Here is a 17,037-nt window from a genome sequence, read left to right as displayed (position 1 = left end):
AGGTAAATTTTCATTTAGGGTAGCGAGGGTGGTAAATTTGGATTTCGGTCGGGGATCAAACTTCGGTGATTTGAACATTGTGGCTCCCCCACCAAGACCTGCATCTCAGACCATTGCTACAATAGCCTGTTCATAGCTGGGTGCTCTTAAATGGGTTCCTTTCTGAATAGTAAGGATCAGCAGTGTCGTGAATGTCCTGTTTAGCGCAAGAAAAAAAAATTAGCTCGCTCGTCGAAAGACCAATGATGTGTAGAGAAGGTGTATTTCCAAGGTACAAACCGCTAGTAAAATGAATTCCTTAACTGTGTCCACTTTATGGAATATTCAAGGGGTATGCCAACCATACCAGAAGACAGTTTTGCTCGTTTGCTGCTGAGAAATACTTCGTTGGAGGAAGAGGAAATCCAGAAGTACTTAGACAGACTTGGAAAGAGACTGACTCAACGAAAGGTAGGATCTTTTTAATTTGTTACTTCTGTCATTAACTGTTAGTAGTATCGTAATCAATTCAATTGCTTCTATTAAAAACCGTTTTCTTTGAAGTAGCATCCGTCTTGCAACACACGCGTCACATAACACACGCGTCACGTAACTCGCATGTTGTGTGACGAACCCGTGTGGCAGCTGCGCATAGCAGGTTTCATAGTCGTAGGACTTTTGGCACGATTGACATGACTCCATATGATGGAGTCATGTTCTTTTGCGCCGTAACGTTACTCCCTTTCCCCTTCCACCCCTTCTTTCTCTCTCTTCAAGAGAATGCCATTTCTCCAGAGGGGAAGCATCATTTCGTAACGGGAGAACGGTTTCCATGACAGCCCTTGTTTTGTTTTTACGATTGTTTGGAAAGCTCTAGTCAGTTTTATGCAGACCATTGCTGCGTTGAATGCCTCTCCACATCACGTGAAGAGGTATTTAATTAAACACCCATATGAGCCATATGGGGGTCTTATTTTCTACGACTTGATCAAGAATTCCTCAGTCTTAAAGGCTCTCTCCTTTCCCTGACTGGAAACAAATATCGTGGAAATTATTCAACTGTCGACAACTTGTTTCTTGAAGGGAATTACTCTTGAGCAGTTCCTGAGGTTTGGAATGTTTCTCAACAACCTGGAAGATTTCTCATTGGCCATGAGAATTTACTCTATCGCTGGACAGGCCGTCACACAAGGTATGGCAACGAACATCAGTCCTCTGTGTTTTATATCTTGTTTTGAGTTTATTTCGATTTGTGAAGGTGCGCACCGGGAAAACTCTTTCCCCTTTTACAAGTCCAAACTTACGTACAGGAAATACTTGGTGAACATGGTAGTTGAAAGTCACTCAGGTTTTTTTTCCCATGATTATTGTCATTATTGTCTTAACCTCTTACTCTCAACATCTGATCACTATAATTCGCCCGTCTAGATGGTTGGGGGAGGGGGGAGGGGGGTGTGGAGGGCAGGTTCTTGTGGGGGAATGGAGGGGGGGTTAGTCTTCGCCATCAGATTATAAAGGGGAGACTATAATAAACTGGCTGTCAACGAGGAGGGAATCATTCGATTATTACAAAGCCTTATAGGGAGGGGGGGAGAATCGGGTAAATTTTATCGTGACAACTAACCCCCCCCCCCCACTCACCCCTCCCCTAGGAGATAAATAATGACCGAACCCCTGGCGATAACTATTTACGGATGAAAAGTTATCTAGTCGAAGTTGAAAGAGGCAGGTGTTTTTCCTTTTGAAAATTTACATTATGAATGTTAATGTGTTAAGTGAAATAATATTCGACATCCATCAGATTACATTGTTACCTCTTAATAAAGGACCTATGCAAGTTTGATGTTTGCGTGTAACTTGTATTCAACTGAGTGCGCTAAATTGATTATTAGATTGATATATTTCGGCACGAAACGGTTTTTGCGATCCATGTATTGAGTCGTTATTCCTTTTGCATGCCCTATCGGTCGCCTGTAACTTCTGGGTTACGCGCCACTGGATTTAATCTAAGTAGGAAAATCGTCAAACGGAATAAAGTTGAAAGGTCTGTCGGTGACTCTTTCCAGACGTCTTTGTTTCCTTTACAATTTACACGTAGGGAAAAAAATCAAACGAGCTAACTCTGAGATCCTTTAAAAAGTTGTGGTTGTCAGTGAAAGAGCTGCAAAACATTTTTTTCGTTGCACGCAACACTGAGCCACAATTATTATTTTTTTGCCGGACTCCCGCCGTTTTGGCGGAACCGCATTAATCAGCCGGTGCCACGAGCCTGATGTAGGCTAAGGATGGGAAAAATGTGTCTTAAAAAATGAAAAGAAAATAAGGATAGAATTTTGAGTTATGTTGAGTCTTCTTCGTTGGCCTTTTTCGGTCAGTCCATGCTCAAGGTGTTATCCATGACCTCTTTTACGACGGAATTAATGGAAAACTGCTATTAAAAGTCGACCGATAATTGACGCGACTAAGTTTGCAAACAAATATATTTAAGGGTCTATGTTAGTTTTTCGTGACAAGTTTGACCTTGATCTAAATTACTGGTTTGAAGAGTAAAAGAGAGACCGAGTGGAGTTTACTTTGTTCGCCAGAAACATAGAACTCGCAAGAATTCTGCTCTAAAAGCTCTATTCATGACGCCATATATTATGGGATTGATGGAACAACTGCCAAAGCCGAGATATATGTATAAAATGAACACCTGCCGTGGGATAGTGAGCTTATGTGCCGAGAAAGAATCAACCATGTCAATAATAGCTATAGGTCCCCAACAGAGGATAAAGCCCAGCACAGCCGCGAAAAGAGCTTTCGTGATCTTTACTTCTTCGACGTTAAAGGGAAGAGTCGTCCCTTGTCTTTTACAGCTCATTTCGTGGTTGTGTTCTTTGATGGTTCTAAAAATCTTGTAGTAAGCGAACATGATGATTGCAATAGGAATCCCGATATAAACAGCATCCAAATACGCCATGTGAGCCATGTCGAGGTACGGCGTATCGAAGTCCATAAAACAGATCACTTTACCGTAGTGCACGATAAATGTGGCCCACTGAGCCATCGATGAAAGCCCTGCACCAAAAGCTGCGAAAAGTGTCATGGCAACCACAGAAATACACGTTGATTTTACTTTAAAACGCTGACGATAAAGGTTAGGTTTCACCACGCGAAAATATCGGTTCAAAGCCGTTGCAGTCATAAGCAGCAAAGAGTATAACGCACAGAAAAAACAGAAAAATCCTTGGAAATGACAAACAGCACTGCTCAATGGCCACTCTCCTGTCATAAGAAGAACCACGGACATTGGCATACATAGGACTGCCATGAGAGCATCAGATATGGCCAGAGTGACGACGTAGATGTTTGGTATGGTGCGAAGTCGTTGGTTACGGTTCACAGCCCAGCAGACTAGCATGTTACCTATGAAGGCTAGAATATTGATAAACATCATAAGAGCACTTTCGAAGACAACCAAACCAAGTGATCTTTGCTGCAGCTCTTGAAAAAGAAGCGCTTGTCCCTCCGTAGCCATCTGTTCAAGAAAATTGTAACACTCTAGCAGTTGTGTAGCATGATTTGTTGGAAGCGTCGTGCTAGCGATGATTTACATCGTGACGACTAGTTAATTAGACACCTGTTCCTTTTGAATCGAGAGGAATTCCTTGTAGTTAAGGAGTGTTAAAGTTGTTGCATGGGAATAAACCGTTATGACCACAGCGTTTAATGTGTGGCTATTCTCGGATAGAAACTTAGCATTGTTTATCTGCGAAGAGGCAGGTGTGAGTTTGTCCTCCTTTGTCAGGTTAATGCAGGTCAGGTTTTTCGCATCCTTCACCAGAGACTTTTTATAATCGTGAAACAAATTATTTGACGGTAAAGTAAAGTAAAATATAATTAGAGTCATGTCTTCAAAGTTTAAACGTCTTAAAGTAGCCATAAATTTCGCGGGAGGTTGTTTATCGAACAGGTTAAAAACTTTCTACCCGAACAACAGCAGCTGCTGTACGTATAATTTCAATATTTTTATTTTCATTTTTCAATCTACAAATCATGGTGAATACAGAAATACAACAAAATTCAACAAGAAGACATCAACCCAACTTTATAAGCTTAATTAATCATATTGTTGTTTAGTCAAGTACATGCCTACAAACCACAAGTATATTTAGAACGCTTGAAGGATAATCCATTATGGCAATACCAACAAGGAGGGCAATTGTCCGGATAAACATTAAATGAAGAATAACAGTTATGCATTCATAACAACAGTTAAATCCTCCGAGCTTGGGAGAGTCTCTTTCTTTTTGTTTTATTTTATACTTTTGATAAGTTAGTTGCTATCGTAGGTGATCATTCTTTAGCCTGCAGAGTAGACGTATTTTTTTTTTGCATTTTTCAGTCGAACAGAGGCCTGCACGAGGCTAGCGCGAAGTGTGAGTCACGTGTGAAGGGAGGAGCGCATATTTTTGTGCTCCTCCCCTAGCGCGTGCGCATGACTCGCGCTAATAGCCTCACCAAACTTGCGAATAACTTGCGTATAACCTTACTGGTCGTAAATTGTCTTCACGTGCTAATGATGCAAGCGGCCCTGGACGTCGTCAATTGGAGAAAAATTCGGTAATATTGGCGGATCCCGCAAAACTACAACGCGTGGTTCACAAACAGCTACTGACGCTTGAATTAACATTTAAATTGAAGGAAAGGACTGGGAGATAACTGTCTACACTACTCAGTCTAGCGAGGGTATTATTGAAAAATTACATTTCAGTCAAATTTGATGTCAGCAACCCCGCCCTCAAAAAAAAAAACAACAACAACAACAACAACAACAACAACAACAACACCAATAGCCATTAGAAATGCGGTTAAGTAATTATTAATCCACACAAATGTAGGTAACGGCTACTGACAACAATTACAGAAAACATTTACGTTAATGCAGAGGCATATTTTTTTCCTGGCACGCTGTAAGACAAAAAAACTAAATGGTTATAGCCGATAAACTCCCTTGAAAGGTTTCTAACAATGTGCCGAAAACTGCTAAAAAGGTACCAGGAAATTTTCAGTGTCAAGTAAGCTTGATTTACTGGACAAAACCGGCTTTGTTCTGATCATAAAAGCGAATAACTAGTGTTTCTACTTGGAAAAAAAGTGATTTTAGAGTTACTATGGCTTGAAGCACCGAGACTATTGAAAATGTAGATGATGTTTTGTAATTCAGTTACACCCGTAAATTATTTGTAACAATTCTACATCTTAGATTTGGCCCTCTGCTAAACTTGGTCTTATTTTAAGCAAACTGATCACAATTTGTGGCGTGCATGGTGAAAACTGTGAAACACGAAAAGGTGAATACGTATATTTTCGAAGATTAGGTATACACAAGGTTTTACCGCATTTCCTTGAGCTAAATAGATAGGGGTAAATGAAAAAGGTGGGAGAAACAAACAGAAAGCAAAGATTCATTAAGCCATTCGGGCAATATAAAGTGATTATAAATCAATCGATCGAACAAAAACATCAAATTCTCCTCCGGGTATAACCCGTATGGGCATTTCATTTCTTTGATGTTCCCGTGGGTGGTGCGTAAGAACTTGACATCAGTGGTTGATATCAGGGCCGTAGTGCTGGTGGGTGATTAGCACTAAGCGCCTAGATTGCTTTTTTTTTACTACCTTACTTGGAGAAGTGATCGAAGCTTTAGAGGATTTTAAGAGAAATTTGCGTCCTTAAAAATAAAAGGGCGGAGGTAAAGGCATTGAGGAAGCTTTTTCGCGCGTAAATGGAATATTTGTCAGGAGTAGAAACAATTGACCGGAAAATGGAGTCTGAAAGATATAATCTAAGTGTACATTTTCAACTTTCCGAGAGGAAAGAGGTAGAAAATTTCGAGACATGAATGGATCCAAGTGTTGAAATGCGTGGGGGCTTAAAATTTATGATTCAGTTATTCTGTGTCAGTTTGTGTGGTATATTAGGATTGTTAGGGGGTCTTTTTTTTGTCGGCTCTAAGATGATGTCTCACTAGAATCTTCATTATGTTCCCGCGTACACGATTTCCTGTGCCAAACAAATTAACAAATGATTTCAATTAGTGTAAATTAAATGTTCTCATTGTTTTTAATGGTAATGAATGTTTGGCGATATGAGAGTGTTCGGTGATTTTTTTGTAATCTTTTTCGGTATTTATTTGGAGTATGGAAGATCTTTTCTTACAAAATTCGTCATTGAATAGACTCTTATTTAATTTCGTTTAAGGATTACCAAACAAACGAAGTACATGTAAAGAGAAACGTTTAGGCCACAAGAGAGTACTTCGGACGAAAAATGTCATCTATTTCTCCTTGAAGCAGGAGAGACTGTTTCCTGCTTCAAGGCAACGGATACGGGTTACAATTGCCAGAAGTTAAACTGACATTTCAATGTGAAGAAGTAACTTTCATTTTCCGTCGTGTCTCAATAAACGCGTTTTAGAAGTGCGCGAAAATAATCTCGCTTTGTCATTTACAAGATCATTTCATTCGAATCGCCATCTTCTCGAGCACTTTACTTTCATTGACAGTGTTTTTTCTAAGTATGCAACATCTATTAGCACAATTTTGTTGCCGATGTTTGCTTGAATTCAAAAGAATCCCCTTTGCAAAGCTATCCTTAATAATTGTCTTTAAAATTTTATACGCATGATGCTTAAGTGTTAATGAAAGCGGGTATGGCAACCGCTCAAGGTGAAAACACACGACTTTTCGAGTGAAAGTAATTCTCATTATTTCAGTGTTCGGTGTGGCTCCCAAAGAAGATCATTACTAGAATTTCCTATCGCTCGTATTAAAATAACACATAAGCACGCAAAACAGATTAATAAGGTATCAGGAAGTAAAACGGCCCTAATCCATATTTATCTTCTTTATGTGTACATCGAACTAAAGAAAATGTTTCTGATACATAATGTCAAAGTTGTCAAGACGCTTCCAGGACAAATGGTGCGTGAAGGTTTAAAACGACTGTGTTTGGCTATTTAGTGTAAATGACTATTACAGAAGGAAACATATGTGCATGTCTCTTAATTTTTTGCGCCTCAGACTTTTACCTCTATTCCGACAGAAGTAACTGTATTTCTCGAAACCGTTTTGTTGTCGTTAAATGTTACAGCCTGTGATTGGTTTAAAAATATGTAACTGACGCCTCTTCTTTGAAATAGGTTTTAGTTCTCTAACTCATAAATGTTCCAATCGTTCTCAAAGAATAACTGATCACGCTCTCCTTTGACGCAGTCCCAACAATGCTTGTTTTTCATTTATTCACTCAGTTGGATATCTTCAGGCTATTACATTGCTTGAAGGCACCAGAGGAAAACTTATTTCATAATATGATAGTGTACGAGGTTTCGAAATACTTGCGATGCAATGAAAGTCCAGTTCGTGCGCTTCTCGTTTCACTAGTTACCGTTTTCCACGTCTAAATTTTCATGGAAATTATTTAATTTTGTCCCGGCATCCAGCCACTAAAAGAAAAATAAAGGAAACTCTTTCGTCCAGAGTAATTTGCTTCTCCTAAGGGCCTTGTACTATGCGAATAGATTAAGTGTCTTACTCAAAATATATTATAATGAATTGACCTTTCGTCCAGTAGAGACCGTGTTTTACGTGTTTGCGTCAAATAAAGTTCAGGATATTGTATTTTCAAAATAAACATTTGCCTAACAAATTGATTCGTTGATACGCCTACAATTCAATTCTATCGGGTGCGCGGCATGAAATCTAGAAGCGAACCTTTTCCACAAAATAAGTAACAAGAGTTCGGTATTCTTGAACGAAAATATGGATTTACGAAATTATATAAAAGCAATTCAAATAAATATACGTCGTTTATTAACTCCTTTTGTGTGTTTTATTAGAAGTATGAATTTTGTTTACACAAACGGCTTTCATTCACGCTGTTAGAATTACTTTTTTTCCATTTTCGTAAAGATTATTTTAAAGGTCGCTGGAAAATCTCGATTTTCCCGGCTCGGCGTGCCACATGTGCTTTCTCTTCACTGTGAAAAAGACAGGGCAGCAACAGTGAAGGTTCCATCAAGTTGAACCACTTCATTCTTCCTTTTCCAGAAAGTTAAAACCCGTAGGAATTCTGCTCGAAACGCTCTATTCATGACTCCGTATATTACAGGATTAATGAAACAACTGCCAAAACCGAGATATATATATAACATGAAAACCTGCCGTGGGATAGCGAGTTTATGCGCTGAGAAAGAATCAACCATGTCAATAATAGCTATAGGTCCCCAACAGAGGATAAAGCCCAGCACAGCAGCGAAAAGTGCCTTTGTTACTTTCACTTCTTCCACATTCAGTCGAAGATTCGCCCCTTTTCTTGTATTGTTCATCTCCTGATTATGTTGTTTGATGGTTGTAAAAATCTTGTAATATGCGAAGGTGATGATTCCAATGGGAACAGAGATGTAGATAACATCCAAATACGCCATGTATGCTATGTCCAGGTACGGTGTATCGAAGTCCATAAAACAGATCACTTTACCGTAGTGCACGATAAATGTGGCCCACTGAGCCATCGATGAAAGCCCTGCACCAAAAGCTGCGAAAAGTGTTATGGCAACCACAGAGATACATGTTGATTTTACTTTAAAACGCTGGCGATAAAGATTGGGTTTCACCACGCGAAAATATCGGTTCACAGCCGTTGCAGTCATAAGCAGCAAAGAGTATAACGCACAGAAAAAACAGAAAAATCCTTGGAAATGACAAACAGCACTGCTGAATGGCCACTCTCCTGTTATAAGAAGAACCACGGACATTGGCATACAGAGTATTGCCATGAGAGCATCAGACATGGCCAGAGTAACGACATAGATGTTTGGTATGGTGCGAAGTCGTTGGTTACGGTACACAGCCCAGCAGACTAGCATGTTACCTATGAAGGCCAGAATATTGATAAACATCATAAGAGCACTTTCGAAGACAACCAAACCAAGTGATCTTTGCTGAAGTTCTTGGGAAAGAATTGTTTGCCCCTCACTCGCCATTGTTAACAAAGCCAAGGAAATTTGTCTCAGTCGACGATTTTGTCGTGGAAGCCTCCTGAATCTTTCAGCACCAAAAGCCACTCCTGTCCATGGATGTAAGCCGCATTCGATTTACAATCGGTTGATGTAATTTGCTTTCTCGCTAAGATCTGTGGGTGTATAGGCAATTCTTTAAACGATGCGTTATCTGCCCTTGTTAGGAAATGAAAAAAAGGCTTATTTAAAACCCAGGTAACGTAATATTGTCTTTATCATACTGGGCACAATTTTGCATGATTTTGCATGAATTTTTTTGATGTGAGCAGGTGCACATTTATCTGAAAAAGAAACGTAATTTGGTTGTTGATTAACAAAAAGGTAATCACTTTTAGAACAAGTGGTGACACTTTTATGGAAACTGATAACAATTGAGTATATATTGCAGTTAAATTTCAAAGACCACCCAAGGTTTTTTTTTTTTAGGTAAGCAAACGGTTTATCATTGGAGCTTATTTTTCAAATGAACCCGACGAAGTTCGTGTGATTCAAATTAGCATTTTGTTTGCTCAAAGAAATACTCGGTAAGCGTGGAGTGGTTTCATGGAAACAATTCTTGTGTGTATGAAAAGAAATGTCACCATTAATCTGACTCAGGCTTAAGATTAGCAAACAGGAAAGCGATTATACCGGAAGAACGATTTGTATGATTTGTATATACTGAAAACTTAACGCCTGGAGGATACTGTATTAGTATTTTTCAACGAAACCAGTTTGAAATTTAAGAAAAGCAAAAATTTCAGGAATTTTTTTTTAATAAAAAAACAGGGACACTTATTACAATATATTGAAACATAATACCTCGAATAATTAAACACCAATTTAGTGCGTGTAAATCAATTCTGATAACTTTGACGTAAGGGAGAAAAATTTCGTTGTATGAGTCAAATTTTAGTAAAACGAGTTTGGGTCTTTTTTTCGTTTTGTTTTCTCTTTTTTCGTGATATTTTTCAATTTTCAAGTCTTTTGCCTTTTTGAAATTCATTAGACAGAGCTGTAAATTGTATTGGTGTCATCCCGGGACAAAAATTTTCAAACGAATGATACATAATGTAATGACAAAGCTACACGAGGCGGTTTCGAAATTGCCTGTCCAAGCAACTTATAGGATATAGGATGAGTGGTCGACAGTACTTACCATTCTTTGCAGAGAATTGATCTATCTCAATGGTTTTATTTCTCTCAGGCGGGACGAAGGTTATCTTGAGCACTTTCTTTAAACATACCCTATCACTTGTGTAAATAATTTTTGTCGAAATCAAAGCATAATTAATCTTTCTCTTTACAGTAAATGCACGGCCCAGGTATCAAAAATCTCGTCTAGTATCCGATCATGTTTGTGTGTACTTTCGACGTATTTCACTACAGAGATAACGCTGTTGAAGACTCTGGTCAGTGGCAGTTCGGCTCCTGGGCACGTTTTTCACCTACAAGGCGTAAACATAGATTGATCTGACGTTAAAGAAAGTAATCTGCAGCCTAATTAATTTCATGTAACATCGACAGCTGTCATAAAGTGTGAATTAAAATTTGGACAATTTGTCAGTATCCATTATATATTTTCAACACAGCCTGAGAGATACTTTTTTTTTCCAAGATGAGACTCCCATAGTATTTGAGTTAAGTTCAAGAAAGAGAGGAAAACCGACACAATTTCTTAATTAACTTTATTCGGTCGGTTTGACGGGTTTCTTCAATATGTATTCTCATTTCCTTACACATTTCGAGATTTGGATTTGGATTTTTTTTTACCTCAAAAGCAAAAATAAACTTCACACATCATTTCATGATACACGTAATTGTAATTAACGCAGAAAAGCTCATTACAGCTTAGATATACTGCTAACAATGAACAATGACGGTCGTTAGAGAGAATTTCAAACTGCCTGCACAATAATTTGCCTCCATTTTGCAATTAATCGCGTAAAACGTATGTAATCAGTGATCAGATGAAGGTGAGAACAGCTCAGGCTTTGTGTTAAATTTTAGTTAGCTCCTAGTAATGCTCAATTTTGATTCACTTTTATTTTTGTTGTGCTTGTTTGTTTGCTTTTTCGGTTTTGATTGACAAATGTTACGCGTGGTTTAAGTTGTAAAAGCGTTTAGCCCAAAAATGAGGGTGTTTATCGCTGATCTCTTTGACGCTAATGAGCTATTTATGTTTCAACACTCCTCCATTCCATTAGCCGGCAGAGCAGGCGTGATTTTGGTGAGCGAGTGCGTAGATTTTTCTCGGTGAAAATTTTTAGCGGCCACATCGGATATTTACAGTAGCGGAGGGCTGGGGAGAGAAAGAAATTTTTACCAAGGGAGTGAGCGACAGTCAAAAGTATGAAGAGAGGAGAAGGACGGGGCATCAGAACCATTGTTGTTTGGGCTTAATTTGTTTGCAATTGAATAAGAATTTCATGTTGAACGTATTTTACTTATGGTTATTCCTTCACTCCACAGAGGAATTCCAGAGAGCTGTCCGTATCTCAACAGGGCAGACATTGGACCCGTATGTAGTTCACACGGTATTTCAACTATTCGATAAAGACGGTGAGATTTTCATTTTTGTACTTCGTGCAGGGGAGACTCGCTTTACGACCTTCCACCCGCCTCGTATTACGAACACTTCGTGTATTACGACCTTTTTGTGCTCTCCGTGGGAATTAAAAATCAAACCCTTTCTTGACTGAGGTGCCTCATTACCACGACCAGCGCTTTTGATATATACGATCAACTCTCCACTCTTTCATGCTCAGCACACTTACCGCTTGCATTCATAACCCGTTTTTACACACCTTCTTAGTTTGAACCAAGTGTCAGATGGCCAAGGGTCATGTTAATACTTAAGCTCCTAAGATCTAATTCGTAATTTTCCTTACACACGTTTCCCTATTTGCCTGTCGCAGTTTCCGTCGTTGTCATCTTTTGCTGTATAGTGAATTAATAGTGTAAATGAAAGTTATTTGTAAATCACATCAGCAAATTAAAGAAATAACTTAATATTTCCAGCCCAGTGTATTTCCTTGCCGAAGAACACAACACACGAGGCTTGCAATTCGGATGTTTAGATCCATGATAGTGCGAAGGTGGTAACTCTCAGCCCATGAGTTCCTTTGCGAGGATAACAAGGTGTTTTTGGGAGAAATTCAAGTTTGCCTCCACCTCCAGAACTACTCGTACTGGTACAAGCAGCGGTTCTTTTTTAATTAGCAAGTAATGTAACGTCTCTTCGTTATTCTTCAGGTGATGGTAAACTAAGTTATAGCGAGTTCATAGAGTTGATGAAGGATCGCCTCAAGCGTGGATTCATGGTAAGTGTTTTAGTTTTGGAACACAACTTTAACATCTTAAGGTCCACGTTTACGTGGCTCGTAGCGTTGTATGACGCGCGTTTTCTCCGCGCACGAGATGACATGAGACGATTCTGGGAGAGATTTACCGGGAGTCTGGCACTGATAATCAGTGCTAAACGCCTTGCTGACTTCTCGCGGGCTCGCTTAGCTCGAGGCCTTAAACTTTCCCGCATTTGAAGAAACGCTCGAGCTGAAGCGTTAATGACGAGGTTCTCCTCGCAGAATAACGTTAACTTCGATAGAGAAACGTCAAGAGATATTATTTCTAGATAATAAGATAATCTTAGGGTTATCTTGCCGCTGAAGCTTGAAGCCGCTAAGAAGTGCGCGATCGTTCATACAACCGGCCATGTTTGCAGGATAAACGTGTCTCTCCAACCTTTTTTTCGCTAACGTGCGTTGTCCCTCCCTCCAACTTTAAATTTCGGACGTAAGGTGGATACTTTTGTGTGAATGAACACATCTTGCCTGAATAATCCTAAGACGCTTATTCGTTTAAAAAATTAATTTTCCCTTCACGGTACGTTATACTTCTTTTGCTAACATTACACCTCACTGAGGTAAACGACACAAAATGAACTAGATCTTACTTTTATGAGGTAAGCCGCCACAGGGCTACCCTTCTTTCAAGTGAATAGAGCTTCGTAATTTCTTACGGATTTATTTACAACAATTCCAAGAAAAGAAAGTAAATGTACAACTGTCAACTACGATGACGTAGTGTAACAATTTTAATGTTGCATGATGACCGCTTTCGAGGGTCATTCGTATAGGTGACCTGTATCTATGTATTCCATACTGATTATTGTGTTTTATTTTAGTAAGTGTGACCTGCATGCACCTTCAGAGAGAACTTGTGAATGATTCATTGACATGTAGCAATATGCGTACTGATTCATGCAAACAGATAAAGTTTTACTTTAGGAAAAGATAATCTTCGAATTCGGGAGATAGTGGACGCCCCCCCCCCCCCCCTTCCACCCAAAAAAAAACCTTTAAGAAGCATTGGCGGGGGTACTAGTGCAAATAATGCACTGTTTAGTAGTGAAGGAGTCTGTTCATCTGATCCGGACGTTGCATGTAACTTCAAATCCCAAACGGGTCAAGCTTCTCTTAATTCTGTGAGTTAATTCCAGAAAGAATGGTCAATTCCTAGGGCGTTTTGGTCCATTGCATAGCTTAAAACTTGTTGGGACTGGTCTGTAGAGTTGATAAAGGCTTCAAATCAACCGAACATTGATTTCTTTCAAATCAATAATTCATTCGTTTATTTGTACATGTGACGTAGGTAAGACATAACATACAAAGTAAGGTTAAGAATGAAACTAGAAAAGAAATTGTATATATCATGTATGTACTGCTATTATTCAAGGCTTACAAATATGAATATTCACTAAATACTTAAAAAAGCTGCTCTTCCAATCGTCTTTCTGATCTTAATCAAAATCTTTCTCCCTAACTTCCGGTTTTAAAAAATTCCATTCTTTAGCAGTTTATTCGTGTAAAAAAATTCCTATTGTGATAAAGAAGACCCCTAGGCATATCAAGAATGAGTCCATTCTATTCGAAAAAATAAAGTTACCTGTACTCTTAGCCAATGCATTTTGATGTTTTGCAAGGCAGATTCTCCCGAAAAATGTATTCGCCAGGTTTTCCAGGTTTATCCGAACGCAATCTTTTTTAATTCACCTCTGATTAAGTCCCTCTTTGCCCCAGCTTTACCTCTCTGTCTCTGTGATCTGTTTGAGTTTTCGCTTCAGGCGTTAAGGCGTGGATACTATACTTTGGTGATCCCAATTAACTCCCAAGATTTGATGTATTTGACAGTTCTCCCTTTCGGCAGCTCTACTTAACATTTGGTTCATACGTTAGCGTGCGTTCATCGAGATATGAAGCACGCGGGAAGTTTGGAGAGCACGAAAGATGCGTAAGAGTTGCTCGAGGCTACGCCGCGAGCAACTCTAGCTTCTTGTTGTCTTATTCTTGTTAATCTGTGAAGAGAATTGGGAGTCGCATCAAGATAACACCGTCTGTCAGATGAGTTTATCTATTCCTATCATCTGCTTGTTGTAGAATGTACTGAAGTCGTTAGATGAAGTTACATTTTGGTCATATGTGGGCGTTAAAGGGTTAATCACGTGCCAATAGTAGCGGCCTTGTAACTGTTTTCAAACGAGAGCTCATTTTTACAGCTTCTATTTTTTTCTTTTCGTTATTTCTTTCTTACTCTCCCTTTCTCTTTACTTTTTGCTTGACCCGTTCCTTTTCTTATCAGTTTTTATCAAGCACGGGCAGGTATTCGGGCAGATATATTTTCTGTAATAACAAAGCTTAGTGTTGTTGTTTTTGGCCGTTGAAAGTGATGCTAATCCCTCTGTAACCTACAAAGTAGCGAAAAATCAGCTCATGGTTGCCTCTTCATAAGAGCATGGGAAGACCTGTAAGACGAAATGACCGGCGCCGGGCGAATATTTCCCCAGATGAGCGAGAGGATCCAGGGTTGAATTTGAAGCATTTATGCGGGTCCTCAACTGATGAATGTGATGAACCTTTTTTGTCAATAGGCACGGTGACGAGGAACTGGCCGTAACATGTTGATACTTGTCTGTTTGGTGCCTCCGTGGCTCATTAAGTAATTCCAGTTGTGGAAACAAAGCTTACCCAGGGAAAAGGAGGCTTTATTTAATCTGATTCTTCCGTTATCAAAGCGATGCAATGACCTTTTTCTAGAGATTTTAAAGAAAGTCTAGCTTTAGTCCAAATACCAGCACGTTCGTGATTCAAACTTTCCTATCGAAAATACAGAGTTGGCTGAAGCTTAATCATTGAGTAAAGAGATGTCGGTGTTTTCAAACCCAATTTTGGACTCTGCCGTAACTTAGTGTCTGTGCATCGTAAAATTAAGCCTGAGAATTGTTCTTCATTTGCAATGCGGGAAAATTTTCCTCATTCCCAACCATTCTGGTTCCTTCTTCCCTTTTTGAGTTATTTTTCCTCTTTACGGTTTTTCACTGCACTAGCAGATGATTTCATGTATTTTGAGCCGCGTTTTTGGGGTTTTCTCCGTGACTCTGTTCAATGTGTCGTGATATTGTGGTTTAAGTGAGACTTGAAACTCAGGAGGGTGTCTTAAAATTATAATATTTCCCTCTTATTGTCGACAGAAGGGAATCCTTCCGCGAACGTGGTTCTCAACAACAAGGGACTTTGCCCAGAGTGTTTTGATTGTCATGTTTATCCGGAAGTGTCAAAAAAAAAACACTCGGAAAAACTTGAGTCGATTTATTTTTTCTGTTCACAGGAAGCACAGTGTGTCAGCACAGCAGTTTTTAAGCGTTTTACAAATGTTCACACGTAGATACAACTTCCGTGGTGCTGTTCAAATAACAACACTTATGTTCCTTGTTTGTGAAAATGTCAACGGGTAGCGAACAAACGGGTCTAATTATAAGCGTGACGGGAAGTCATCAACTTGCGTGACAAGTTTAGTTTCAGTACCAAATGCGTTTAGTCACACTTGAGCTATAACGCCGGTTGATAGTATTGGTGTGAGTTATTCATCGTATTTGACAGGTCTCTTCAGGCTCAGTGGTTTAAGTGTGAGCTCTTGTCGTGTTAGTAAATCTCTTCAGTACTGTATCTTTTTCGTAGCCCTCTTGGCATTTTGTCGGAAGTTTTTCAAGTGTCTTTATTGCCATTCTTCGGACCGTTCTCGGTCCTTGATTGTAGAGTGAACTGTGCAGTGGTAACTACTCAACTTTTAAATCACATTTTTCTCAGTAAAATCTCTGTTGCCGTCGGAATTGGGACCTACTTCGAAGTTTCTGTACCTTTTTAAACTCGTTTAGGTCAAGTGTAATCTCTGTGAAGTGTTAATCTATGTTGAAACTATTTAATACCTTTTTTTTTTTCTTCTTATTGTCTTTTTTTTCCAATTTCGCTCCGAAATGATAAGTACTTATTTTTAATTTTATTGACACTCGAGTATGTGGTATGTGAGGTGTTTATTTTCTGATGTGTTCCTTCGTCGGAATGCTTTGTGCCGCCACTGATGTCGTGGAGTTTTGTATATAAACACAATTGTATCCTTGCGGTGAATTTATGCAGCGTAATGTAATAAAAACTTATGTATCCATCAGGTATCAAATCGTCTTCGTTTAGGTCAAATGTCGAAACTAAATACATTAATCTTGTAATGTATCTATTTCAATGACTGATGGCGACGCCTTATTAGCAGTGAGATGAACATAAAGTGTCACAGTCATTTCCTGTCTACAGATCGCCTTGTGTGGCATGGGATTGATTGAAGTATGGTACTAATTTGTGACTTATGACTTAAAGAAGAGGTACGACCGGTTATTCAAAGTGGCATCTTAGTGAAATCTCTTATATAAACAGGTCCCGGCGTCAGAGAAGACAGGCTGGCAGGGATTCAAGCAGTGTATCAAGAGAGAGATGTCCTTGTAGCAAGGTCGGGGACTAGCTGTTATTCATTAAAATTTTCCTGGTTTGGCGTGAACTGTCAAACAAACATAGTGTTTGCAACGCTCTAGATAATGAAAACTGAATTTCCTGCATACGAATGGAGGAAATCAAACTAACGTGCATGTAAAATGAATTTCAAGTGAAGTAAAAGATTTCAAAGATTTC

The 17,037-nt window shown here is 39.1% G+C and overlaps 3 protein-coding genes across 5 annotated transcripts in view; 1 reads left to right on the top strand and 2 right to left on the bottom strand.

The window, feature by feature from the left end:
* Positions 1-17,037, top strand: part of LOC113683335 (calcium uptake protein 3, mitochondrial) — a 20,664-nt gene extending 3,627 nt beyond the window's left edge. The window contains exons 9-14 of one of the 2 annotated variants that reach the window (XM_089191414.1): positions 313-450; positions 1,063-1,171; positions 11,495-11,584; positions 12,278-12,345; positions 15,552-15,590; positions 16,787-17,037. In XM_089191414.1, coding sequence (XP_089047540.1) covers positions 313-450; positions 1,063-1,171; positions 11,495-11,584; positions 12,278-12,345; positions 15,552-15,590; positions 16,787-16,870 — 528 coding nt within the window. In that variant the 3' untranslated portion in view covers positions 16,871-17,037. Of the gene's footprint in view, positions 1-312; positions 451-1,062; positions 1,172-11,494; positions 11,585-12,277; positions 12,346-15,551; positions 15,591-16,785 lie in introns of both variants that reach the window. The other variant, XM_089191415.1, reaches the window with a different exon arrangement.
* LOC149035771 (melatonin receptor type 1C-like) lies at positions 2,445-3,722 on the bottom strand. Its single transcript, XM_089191418.1, has one exon. It carries the CDS (start codon positions 3,497-3,499, stop codon positions 2,549-2,551), a length of 951 nt encoding a protein of 316 aa, XP_089047544.1. The 5' UTR covers positions 3,500-3,722; the 3' UTR covers positions 2,445-2,548.
* On the bottom strand, positions 7,832-10,497 carry LOC113679275 (melatonin receptor type 1B-B). Of its 2 annotated transcripts, none has more exons than XM_089191417.1 (2): positions 10,182-10,497; positions 7,832-9,199 (listed from the first exon to the last, which is right to left on the bottom strand). In XM_089191417.1, the coding sequence occupies exon 2, from the start codon at positions 9,005-9,007 to the stop codon at positions 8,000-8,002; it is 1,008 nt and encodes a 335-aa protein (XP_089047543.1). In that variant the 5' UTR covers positions 9,008-9,199; positions 10,182-10,497; the 3' UTR covers positions 7,832-7,999. The 2 variants fall into 2 exon arrangements, with proteins under 2 accessions (XP_089047543.1, XP_027052029.2); XM_027196228.2 differs by having other exon boundaries at positions 7,832-9,156; positions 10,182-10,432.

The sequence above is a fragment of the Pocillopora damicornis genome, chromosome 13, assembly GCF_964200805.1.
Source record: "Pocillopora damicornis chromosome 13, jaPocDami1.2, whole genome shotgun sequence".
In the NCBI taxonomy this organism is placed as follows: domain Eukaryota; kingdom Metazoa; phylum Cnidaria; class Anthozoa; order Scleractinia; family Pocilloporidae; genus Pocillopora; species Pocillopora damicornis.
This window is presented reverse-complemented; position numbering and strand designations above follow the sequence as displayed.